The sequence below is a fragment of the Bombus terrestris genome, chromosome 5, assembly GCF_910591885.1.
Source record: "Bombus terrestris chromosome 5, iyBomTerr1.2, whole genome shotgun sequence".
Lineage (NCBI taxonomy): Eukaryota > Metazoa > Arthropoda > Insecta > Hymenoptera > Apidae > Bombus > Bombus terrestris.
This window is the reverse complement of record NC_063273.1, coordinates 8,013,417-8,026,098: the sequence shown is the minus strand read 5'-3', so window position 1 is coordinate 8,026,098 and position 12,682 is coordinate 8,013,417. Positions and strand designations below refer to the sequence as shown.

Below are 12,682 nucleotides of genomic sequence, written 5' to 3'. Positions count from 1 at the left end.
GCGAATTTTTGTTTCATGCTTCGTCTAGTAAACCAATTCTCCCAATTTCTCCAATTTCAAGGATAAAAAAAATTGCTTGGTGGAATTTCAAAAAAAGGTTACTCAACTTCACGGTGTGTTGCAACAGTTCTGCAAGTCACTGTATATCGTCGACCTATTTTTGCGCGTAGGATCACCCCGTTGTCGGTAATACTCTACGTTATAAGGGCACCCTGTATGTCGGCGCAGTGTGCACGACGGTCACGATTAGGAACGAACGGTTCAGGATAATATAATAACGAAAAAAAGGCATGTAGATATAAAAATAAATAGTCGGGGAACGGAGAACCCGACGTGCCACACGCAGAGACCACGCGAGACGTGTTTATAGTAATGAGCCTTGTCGTTATTTGTCCAGCGAAAGGGATTTATCGAGATACCTCGTGAGATCTTGTTGCTCGATCTTCTTCTTCTTCTTCTTCTTCTTCGTGGCCGTAGTCGTCGTGGTTATCTTCGTTTCTTCCTCTCCTTTTTCCTCGCCTTCTCTCAGGAAGTCCCCTTATTTTCATCCTCGTCGCTCGCTTTCTTCCTTCATACGTTGGTCGCGAGATGGCCATTCAATTCTCCCCTGTTGCGGCTTTTCAGACGATCCACTCGTATGAAAGGTTCGTGTCGTAGCGAGTATTACTCGAATTAAAAAATGTACGGGATCCACGAGAGATGGCTCGCGAGCTTCGAGGCGGGGGAGCTTTATGGGGTCTTAAATGGAAAGGGAGACGTGCAACATTGTTGAGACGCGTGGTCCACGCTAATGAAAGCGCGTTTTTACGAGCGTACAGACTAGTTTCCATAATTAAATTAAAGGACTGAATGTGAGATATTCGTAGTGGTAGACTGGTGGCTTATACGTCGCCAGAATTGAAGAAACTTTTATCGAGATCGTTCATTTTTTCTGGTCTCGTGGAGGAACGTTTGAGGAGGTTTCAAACGCGGCTGAATCGTTCATCTTCCTTATTAAAATATATCGATATACATTTGCAATACATATTTGAATAGTAACAAATTATAATAAGGAAAAACGACATCTTATTTCAACTAAAAGAAGCAGAGAATCTTATCGTTCTTCTTCGTTCAAGGTGCTTTTTTAAGAAACAATTTGTCGTACAATTGAAACGAGAAGTCACGTACATTGATAAGTAATTTCTTGGCGATGAATTTTCTCGAAGATAGACAAAGTTTTCGACGACAGAAAAACACTCTGCGCTCGAAGACAAGTAGCATATCATCCAACTGAACTGCAATCGTAGATTCCTATTATTTGGACTACTGAAAAATCAACTCTCTATCCACTTCGTGAAAAATAGCTGATCTTATCTATACAAATACGACAAACTACGAATCGTGTTACGAACATTGTACGAGCCGCTTGTCCTCCTGTTCGTCTTTACGCGAATTCCTATAGAAAATCTTCAAACTATTTCAAACTATGCGAAACAACTTCCAAAGGCAATTCTCTTATCCTCAACGCTCTCTATATTCGCAATAAGAATTTCACGCAACAGATGTTAGAAACCACCAGCTGTAGCAAGCTCGCGTCATCTTGCAGCTCCGTATCGATTCGATATCTCGAATCTGCATCGCTTTTAATTACAGCATTCGCGCCTGCTAAACAATTATCCCGAAAACTTCAGGGTTCCCTACGCGCGCGCCATCATCTCCCTCCTCCTTTTATTATTTTCTCCTCTTTTTCTATCTTTTTTTTTTATTTTTTTATTTTCACATGCCCTTCAGGATGAATGTTGGAGCAGGAGGGGCAGGGGGAGAATCGGTCGGTCCGAGGGGCCACGTCTCGTGTAATTTTCATCGAGTGGGTGGATACCCATTATTTCGCATTACAGGCTCCTTACCGGCACCGATCGTCCTGTGGAATCGCGGCCCCTATCGCGACTTTGCGTTACGTTCGCACATCTTCCGCCTGTTAACACGCTTGCCAACGCCGCGACTTTAATCTTCCGCGCGAGAGTCAAAGAGGAGGAGGAGGAGGAGAAACGTTTCTGGAATATCGTCGACGAGGGAACGCGCGAGCAGCGTGCTTTTAAAATTCGACGATCGAGAAACGCGATAATTCTCTCACGCCTTTTTCCTAACTCTCTTATTACGTTCAATAGTAGGCTAATTGCGCTATAATCGCATCATGTTTGAATTGAACAGTAAATGTAACTATGTACATATCGGTAATTATGTCGCGATTTCAGATCTGCGGCTTTTTTTAGATTTTGAGCTTTCTGGTTGATAAATGTCATGCTTTTGGTTTTCTGGGATCGATCGTGTTATGCGCTTTTGCTTCGAGTTTCAGGTCTGTCCCCGAAGAAGTGAACTATAACGTTCATGAAATGTGAACGCAAATGTGTTGCAATTTACATCTTGAGTACATTATTGAAATCAGAAAATTATCCCTTCAGATTTTCATACTCTATCGTGCAACACCACGAACGAAATTTATATCTTGTATAGGTTTGTCATAAATATGGAAACTTTTAATGCGGTAACAAGAAACAGGGTAATAGCGTAACCCCGTCAAAATTAGCAGGATAAGTGGAATAAGTAGTTTCAGCGTCGCTCGTGGTTGGGAGATTAAAATTAATACTAGAAGGACGTTATCAAAATTATAAAAATGAATATAATAAAGAAAATTGAAGAAACTTGGAGAAAATTCTGTGCGGAAACACGTCGTATATAATAAGCAAACCGGTTGCTTTAGACAGTAGGAAGAAAGCAACCGTGATAAATCATTTTGTAACAAGGTCGTCGCTTCTAGCATATTAATATGGTCATGAGATAGAGTAAATAATTGATGAAGATGAAGAATGAAAACGAGGTAGAAACACACCGACGGGATACCACAAAAACTAGAGAAGTTTACTTAGAGCCAGGCAATAAGCTTAATGTATACTCAACGCGCTGATATAATTATAGTGATCGATGAATTGACAAGAAATCGAGTAGAACTTGCAAATCTGTAATTTTGCATTTACCTACGAAGAAAAAAAAATACAGGTAATTTCCATACCAATTGTTAAAAAAGAAACACCATAGAAATTTATATAACTAGACAACAATTTAGGTTTCCTTCTAAAAACTAGAAAAAAAATTCCCTAGCATCTCGTCGCTTTAATGAGGAACGACGCAATTCGTATGTATTACGGAAACTCCGCAAATTTCTTCCTCACTTAAGGGCAAATTTATTTACGTGTCGACTATCACGAGAAGATAGCGAGAAACGCGAGCACGCAACGATTCCCATGGTGTCCCATGATGCGCGGCGGTTTGCATGGTGTAGAAGAAGAAAAAACGCCGGCTCGACTGGCGAAATACAGCGTAGAACGCGAGCGGTGTGGAAGACTGTAGTTAGCGACTATTAATATCATCGATCGGGATCGATAGTTGCCTGCGAGGCGTCATAATGATACGGTGGATTCAACGGGGCCCCATCGATGCTCTTCCGATACCCGGCCACGTACACACCATACACCCGGCTACAAGTGGCGCCACTAACGATCACCGCAAGATCATGTACGATCGAGTAAGCTAACGATAACTTATTTGAAACGATCGCCCAATTATCATTCCACTAATTGCTCGAGCTAATTCAAAATAATGATAGCCGAATTGGAATGGATGGGAATGAACACGTGCGGACCACTCGATTTACCAAAAATCTTCATGGAACGTGTTATAATAGTCTTTCTTCGATATTTTTGATGTTAGGTTATATGCTGGATCTCTGTTAATCATAATATGTCGGTAGATAGAACAATTCGGATAATTCAATGCTTTCGATAACAGAGATTCACTACATATGTATGTGGCTAATCTCTCTAAATATTCTTATTAAATATTCTGATATATGAGCTAATGCTTAGAAAATTAAAATTGCATGTGTCTATACACTTTATCTACGTCCGTCTATCATATTCAATTGTGCCTTCTTATTGCTAGGTTATTGATACGGTCAATATCGATCTTTTGTTGAACTTTTACTGTACCTATAAAAATATTTGGAAAGTTCGTCGAAAGTGTTAAGGACTTCCTTTATTACAGATAGTTTAACCGACTATGGTACGTTAGGTCGAATGGTCTGTTTTCGATCAGTGGTTCATGCCAAGAAAAAATATTTGATGAAACGAAATTAAATTGGACGATTTATGCGTGGGGAAAAAGAACAATTATGTATACGACGAAGAGTGGTTATTGTTATTTGCAGTTACGAGGGAGCTTTTATTTTCGCGGAAGCGTAAACGATGCATGGAAGGATATAACGAAATGCAAAATATAATGATAAATATGATTGAAAGTATGATATATATAGATATAATAATATGATTTTTACTCATAAAATATTTCCGCACGTGTTACGATAAAAACATTTGTACCACTTGAGTGCAGTGGTAAATATTGCGATTTCATCTCTGGGAAACCGATAAAAATAAAAGCACGTTACGAACACAGTAAGAGATACGTGATGTGTCATCGTAAGGCGTATTTTGTGGTACATGGTAACTGAGATAAAAAATGCAATAAAAAAATTGTCGTATAAATAGAAAAGATGTATGTTCATACGTATAAGGTAATATTAAAAGATACGTGAGTACGTACCTAACTCGTTGATAATTATTTTCCAACAGTTTCTTCCAATTGTCCCATGATGTATAACATAAGATCATTAATATAACACATAAAATAATAGAACATAACTATCACAAAAAATTCGTGACACTAAAAATTACACATTTCTTAATTAACAATTAATATCACCATTGTTATAAATTAAAAATACTACTATCCAAGAACCAAATTCTAAGCTGCGCGTCTGCAGCTCCCGCTAATTTCGCTACTGAAACGATTCGATTATTGATTCAAATATATCGATTACCTTTCAGCTAATTTCCTCCAAATTTTACAACGCAAAATATAATCTGATCGAAAAATATTTTAACATTATATGATATACTTGACCTTTCAAGCTTTTATTTATACATAAATCAACGATAACAAAATTACATAGAATGAAATAAAAAAAATAAAAATTGAATCTAGGGACTTTTTAGGCCACTTCACACTAATGCACAAGCATGATTTCCGTTTCGGCCATCTTAGATATTTTAGTTCGTTATTTAAACACATAAAGTAGTAAAGCGCCCGTGGTCGATTCAATCGCGCAAACTCCGGAAAAATAATAAACAAAAGGAGCGATGGATCTTTTCCACCGAAGCTGCTCCATAATGTGTCGTATCGTGTCCCTGTTTGTTTAAGTGTTTATACGCGTGAAACAGCACCGCGGGGGTGAGTTTACGTAACAGAAGACTATATATTGTTATTTCAAAGTAGTGCATCATTTAAATAAACCTTCCGCTTACATTTATTGAAACATTTACCGTATAAACTTAGAGAATTTTGAGGTTATATTGACAATCTATGATGGTCGCGTAACGAGAGGGCTCTAATGCAACGACGATATCATAGAAATTGTTCGATTTCTGTATTCAAGTGATCTCATGAAATTTATACATGGTGCATTTGATTTAAATAAGTGTTTATTGTTAATATATGAATATAGAAATTTGTTAAAAGCAAACTAGCATGCAATTTTTTACGCATTTGCTCCGACACATTTGTTAGTACGAATTTTCAGCCGCCCCTTCTACTGCTCCTATTTACAGTCGTATCGTAATACTTACGTGACACAATTACTGATATTCTTTAACTGATAATTTTCTTCTCCGTGCTCATTAAACATAATAATGAACGACATAACGTTGTTTTTCTTGCCTTTTTATTTCGAACATAGAATCTCATTGTTAGCATTGTTATTAAATAAGCGTAAAATTTATAAATAAATTAAACGAGTGAAAGCATCAATGATATGATATTTATTTTTATAATCTTTCTTTCTTTGAAATATTGTTTGTTATTATATATATCTACCATAGAAGCTTTTAACTTATTGTTGCAATTTATTTATTAATTTGGAAGTGTTTTTTGTTTATGTTATTTATTTAAGTTTATGGAATTTGTTTATGTATATATAGTAAAGTACTATTTTCACTTACTTAGAATACTTTTATTTTCAGTTACAAAATGACAGAAGGTGGCGCAACTAGAATGAAGCGCAATGGCGCTCGTCTTTTTAAAAATCCTCCTCAGCCTCATATGTGTATACAAGATTTCATACAGGTATACTTAGTTAAAAGAGAACTTCACGTGTTTCAGAAACTCCCAATGATTCCAGGATTTTCTATGAAGTTTTACCAATGCATTTATAATCATATTGAAAGTTCATGCAATTAAGATTAGTTAAAACTGTATTATTCTGTTACTTTAGGGCACTGCTGTTCCATGTTACGTAAATGTTTTATCTTGGGAAAAGATTGCGATGCCATTGAACCCTTCACAGCCTGTACGGTTTTATGGAGGAATGAGGGTTCGACCACCACGTACAAAAACAGAAGCTGTAGTATTCGCGGTAATGGCCAATCCCGAAATTCTTCGAATTAATGGCAAAAACGCTCAAGATCCAAAGGTACTTGTAGTACACAATTGTTATACTGAACACATTTATGAAGAACAATTTCCTGCATGGCTCTATTTTTGCTACAGAAGCGTACCAGCTTAATAGAACATTTACTAGACTTTGTGGAAAGGATGAATACAGGCATAACTTTTATGCGACAATATACAATACTGAAAGATCGAGATATTACCGGTGAATTGAAAGAAGTTTGGAATGCAGTACAGGCGAGACGGGATTTGGAACAGCCTCCGCCACAGCAAGAAACTTGGATCGATGCGCAGCCACCTGTTCCTCAATATCCTCAGTACCAAGATCATCAGCAACAGGATTACACGTCACAACCTCCACAATATCATTCAAGTGTAGCATATGGTAGGCCAATGAGTAATGAAGGTATGCATTATGAAGGCTATGGTCATCAATCTCAGAATCCAGTAATTACACAAAACGATCAGATGTACCAATCCGGGCAATTAGTACCACAACAATATCATGGAAACGTTCCTCGGATTACACCGATCGCTCCTAGAGATCGTAGAGATGGCATAGTACAGAATATTCCACAGCAAAACTGCCCTGCATATCCAGCCCCACAATATCAATTTCAACAATTACCTAGACAAATGGTACCTCAATATGTAAATTCGAATGTTCATCCTAATGCCGGCCTTAATTACGGCCCAAACACAAACGCGAACGTTAATCCAGCTATGAATACAAATTTAGCAGCACCTTACCAACAATATATAGCTTATCAACAGAGAATGGACCTTGACGTGCGCAGAATGCAACCACATCAGCAACAAATGCATTTGAATCATGTGCAATCAGTTCCACAATATGAACCAGCAGCACCGTACAATGCTCAAACAACTTCGTCGATTAACGTTCTTAGATTAGGTAGACCGCATATGGGTGTTGCTCAGAAGAACAATGCCAGTAAGAGACAAATGAATTCTCCTACTCATTCCAAACAATCCTCTTGTACAAATTGTCAGAACAAAGACACATCCGATAATGGCACAAAACCGAAAAGTCCCGTTAAGGTCTTGCAGCGCGAGATATCATCGAATGATCGACAAGATACAAATAACCATATACTCAATGATAATAATAAAGTAGTCATAGAAAAAGGTTCCATCGAAGAAACAAACAACGTACAAGTAACGGATTTAGACGAAGAAACTAAGAAGGTTAATGATTCTGATAGTGAAGAGTTGTCTAGAAAACCACACGATATTCTTACTTCAGATTCGTCGTCGACGAACACGATAGGACGAGATGCAATAAATTCTGTCGAGGAAAATACATCTGCTTTCGAGGAGAAACAGCAAGAAGTAAAAAATACGGATGTTCCAAACGGGCAGAATTCATCAGATCAAAAATATCCAAAGTCAAAAGCTATCGTGATGAAAGGAAACAAACACAAAGAAAATACGGAGAATAACAGAACGATTCGCATTAGATTCGTTTCCGACCAAAAGAACGATAGTCCAAAACGTTCTCAGACGGTTAATAACATTATCAAGAGCGTTTTCAAGATTCATCCTGGTATGTCTGGCGAAGAAACGTCAAGTAAACGAAAGAGTAATGGACAGGCGAAGAATAGTGCTAAGATTAACGGCGAAAACGAGGAGATACAACCAGGATATATGATATTAAAGAAAACAGATTCAACCACTCAGGAAGAAATAGTGAGCGAGTTAGCTCAACTATCCATTCAAGACTGCAAAGATGCGACTGAAGTTGGTGCCGTGCTCTCGTGATAACCTTGTTTGTAGCTAGTATCAGATACTAGCTTGCAACTAAAGAGTAATGTAAATAGATAGAAGATTAACCAATAAGAAAAAAAGAAAAAAAAATGTCAGAACGATAATAAATGCAAAAGAGAGGGACATGAAATCACAATATATATGAACACAGTCATACCAAAATATCAAGACGTGCTTTTGCTGACCGCCGTTTATTTTTCGACGAATCCATTCGTCTTCCTTTGCATAATTTTGAAGACGGATCATAGTGAAAAGTTTTTCAATCGTGAAGCTGAATAATTTTTCACTGAATTTAGAATATTTGCTGTGGATATACACAGATGATGAAAGATTTTAACATAATCTATACATATATGCTAGATACAGGTGAAACTTTTAGAAGAATGATCCCCGTTAACTGTTAAATAACTTAAGAAGTGTTCATAATACAAGTTCAAACGGCAACATTAATTACATATTTGTTTATCAAGATCCGTCAAACAATTTTGCTTCCAGTAATATCTGTTGATAGTCTTTGAGTGAAAAAATTAAAACCATGGGACATCATCAACATTTGCATGCTGGATGCAAGAAAACAAATTTGCAGCTTCCAATCTTGGATTTGAATAGATACATGTCCAGAATAATACAGTTTCGAAACAATTATTATCGAGAAGAAAAGCTGATCAATACGTCTGGTATTTCAGTAATATATGTAATTTAACGTAAAATATTGAGTCGTTCCCGTAGGTTAGACCAAAAGAACAGTTTCACGATGGAACAACGGCTGGTCATCGCGTACTTACCTTTCAACCAAGCAATTAGTGGAATTATACCGGGTGGTACAGATTAGTACATGTTCGATAACAATATCGTGGATCGTAATGCGTATAGCTTTTAACAACTGAACTCAAATTCGTGTCTACGCGTTGATGCTTCCCTTGCGAGGACGTTTTCTGCCTCCTTTATTTTTCATACTCGTATGCAGGATTTCGCACTTGAAAAGGGAGATTTCGAACATTGCGTTTTAAGATTGAAAAAACAGGAAAACGGGAAAATTTGTCCACCCGGTACATTCTCTCATAGTATCACTAGTATCATATATTGAAAAAGAGGAAAAGACACAGAGCTGCCAAACCTCCATAAATCATATCAAAATATTTGGAGGGATATTACACGAATAATTTATTGATTGACAAGCTCTTTCTCGTTGACTTGTTATTCTACCGCAATTTTTGTAGCTTGCCTAAGAGGCTTTCAATCATTCACAGAGGGAAAAAAGGACAGAAAGACAAAAAAAAGATAACGGTTCACCTTGCCAATGATCTACACCAATAGAGATTGGACGGTCAATTAATAAACTTGGCTTCGTTCATGGCACAACCGTACCATATCATACGGTGCATTAGTTCAACATCGAATTAACTACGAGGCCTCTGTAAATTCGACGTACCGTTTTGCACTCTAAACATAAAGTATCGCTGCCACGCGAAACGATATCGTCTGCTATCAATTTATTTAGCGTTATTATATTACTGTCGTGCCGTGTGTTCTCCCGACGCGAATTGCATTCTTTGATATTTTATAGGAATATACCCTCCATAATTCGTTTACAGTCGATACAATAATCGAGAAACTTTTAAAATGAAACCAAAAAGCAACAAAGATATAAAAGAAGATACAGAGGATACAAACAACATCAGCGTGTTCTGTCCATGCAACTGAGCTAATTAACTTCAATATTTTTGTCGTTCTCCTAATTTTTTCTTTTTAGATATCTAGAAAACATTTTTCTTTTTTAACTATCTAGACATTGTCCATATGTTTTCTTTTTTAGTATATTCAAGGTGCTTCGTTAGTAAGTTTAAGATCTCAGCTCGTGATACACAAATAATAAATTTAGTCATCAATGATCATGGCACCGGTGGGAAAGGACCAATCCGCAAGACCAGGGTGCAATTAACGATTTCCAGATGTCTGGAAACGGCGTAGAATTCCTAAAACGAGCTGGCTCTCGAGTGGAAAAATGATGTGCTCGATCTCCTTTTTTTCTTTTTTTTTTTTTTTTTTTTTTTTTGTTTATTTTTTTCATCTTTTCTCGCTCTCTTATCGCCTTCGGTTTGTATGAACAGAAAAAATGAGGGAAACGCGATAATAACAACAACTCGACGCGTATAAACCTGTCGTGTACTAACAAATGTTTTTACGTGCGTACGCTGCGCAAGTAATGTTACGAATAATATACTGAGAAACAAAACATTATGTGTACGTATAATGCAATACATATGAAAAGGTTTTTTCCTTAGTTTATACTACAGCACGAAATAAGATAAAACATTTACGGGTTGCGTGTTTAATCCAAGAGATTGCCCGAACAAATTATCTATATTTTATTATTTTTCGAAAGAGAAAAAAATGAAAAGAAATTTACATTTTATATAAATCAGCGCCGTGAACGCGTTGTTTTTTTTAAACAATCATAAATTGCTCATTAGCAATTTATCGTAATTACTTTAGCAGTAAGTCTTAAACGCAGCCGATTGTCATTCCTGTCATTGTATTTCGTTTTACTTATTTTTTTCTCGTTTTTTCGTCTTGTTCTATCGATTCAAAGATATAATCTTTTTTTTGCATGCGATAAGAGGAGTGGATCTCAAATGTGACTGAAATCGTCTTGCGGCGGATTATTTAGTTTCATTTTAAAATGTTCGAACAACTGGAACATGTCGCGAAATGTTAGGTTATCGATCCGAAGATCTTATTGGTTTTATCGAATCTAATGTTTACTACCCCTTCTCATCCCATCTCTCTTTTTGTTTTTTTCATTTTTAAATATAATTCTAAGCGGCTTGGCCCCTTCCTTTGCCAAACATCCCCAAAGTCCCTCCTCTCATTATTGTTAATAATATGTATTCAGTATTCGTGTTATTTTAGATTCTTATTATTATTGTCAGATATATTCTGGTTTATTATATCATTATTACCATGAACAATGTAATCTATATTATTATTCTATAATACATGGTTTTTCCAAAGCTTGCCTGTCGTTGTTTATCTATCTATAAAAACAATGTACCTTATAGAAATCATAAGTGTATGAATCAAAATAGAGTAAACATTAAGCATTTTACAAAAGAATAAATGTTTAATCTGTCATGGCTGACACGTATATAAATGCAACTTCGCGTCTTCGCAAACTCTCCATTGTTTAATATTGAACTTACTTTTGTAAATATTGATTACGCTTAATTCTTTCATCTGTATTTAAGTATAGTTACTTAAAATCAGCAAGACATATCATAAAACATCTCCATCATTTTCGAAGTTCATGTAGGAGTATTGAAAATGTGTTAGTATCTTTTTCTTTATATCTATACAATAACAAATTTATTTGTCGTGATTATTGTGGACACCGCGAACAATGATCTTTTTTAGTTTGAATGATTTTTTGCACTTTCATCGTCAATTTATTTCTCAAGAAATGATAACAAATTTAATAATTTTCACATTTTTTATATACACAAATCTAAATTACGTATAAAGGACACAATTCATACAGATGGTAATTAATAGTACTGAGGTACAAGATTTACAAACCGAAGAATTTTATTATGTATGTTACAATATTTCATAATATGTAATTTGTATGTTTTCGTGGTAGTTAATAATTATGTTATGTTTCAATACAGAACTGCACTAAGGTATCCTATTGCATCCTTAAAATGGTATTAATTATTCTTACTAGAATCATCGAGGAGTAATCAAACATATAAAGACTATACATATTTCATGATAGGTGTATGACAGTTCTAAGAGATGTCTATTCTTTATCTGTAGTTTAAAACATTAATACGTGCAGAACGACATAAACAACGATATCGAAAATACACTAGCTATCTACTTTCTCCAGCGCACGAACACCATACGAGTACTGCGTGCATATACGTACAAAGTTAGAGCTGACAGAAAAGTAAAAGTAAACCACTTTCCCTTTCTCTTCGTACGAAACACGATAAGCCGCGTTTTAACGTTTATTTTCGCAAACGAAATGAGGGAGTTTCTTGCTCTACCGATAATTTCATCCACCGGCATTTTCGCTCTATCGGTAATCACGTGATCACGAATATCGCCTACGCTTTGAATTTTTTTCAGGGAGAATTAAATTAAGATACGCGATATAATTAAATAAATTTAATAATATTATTTTTAATATCAGCACCATGTATTTCTACAAAATATTAATATAATATCTAATTCAGCAAATCTAATATTTAACTTCCGACGCAATTAGATAAATGAAAAAACCATCCACTCACAGAAAGAGAAACGAATATTAATAAAACGGAATGAAAACTATAAATAACTTAAAGATTCAAAATAA

At 35.9% G+C, this 12,682-nt stretch overlaps 1 protein-coding gene and 1 long non-coding RNA gene across 3 annotated transcripts; both read left to right on the top strand.

Moving 5' to 3' along the window:
• The first annotated feature begins 1,768 nt into the window (after positions 1–1,768).
• On the top strand, positions 1,769–4,634 carry LOC125385088. 2 transcript variants are annotated; one of them, XR_007224052.1, is made up of 2 exons: positions 1,769–3,552; positions 4,081–4,634. It is a non-coding gene; the product is annotated as an uncharacterized LOC125385088 (long non-coding RNA). The 2 variants fall into 2 exon arrangements; XR_007224051.1 differs by having other exon boundaries at positions 1,769–3,562.
• Positions 4,635–5,185: 551 nt separating this feature from the next.
• LOC100642688 (transcription factor mef2A) lies at positions 5,186–11,337 on the top strand. The gene is made up of 4 exons (XM_003395445.4): positions 5,186–5,322; positions 6,111–6,213; positions 6,362–6,559; positions 6,637–11,337. The coding sequence occupies exons 2-4, from the start codon at positions 6,118–6,120 to the stop codon at positions 8,314–8,316; spliced, it is 1,974 nt and encodes a 657-aa protein (XP_003395493.1). The 5' UTR covers positions 5,186–5,322; positions 6,111–6,117; the 3' UTR covers positions 8,317–11,337.
• Positions 11,338–12,682: the final 1,345 nt, after the last annotated feature.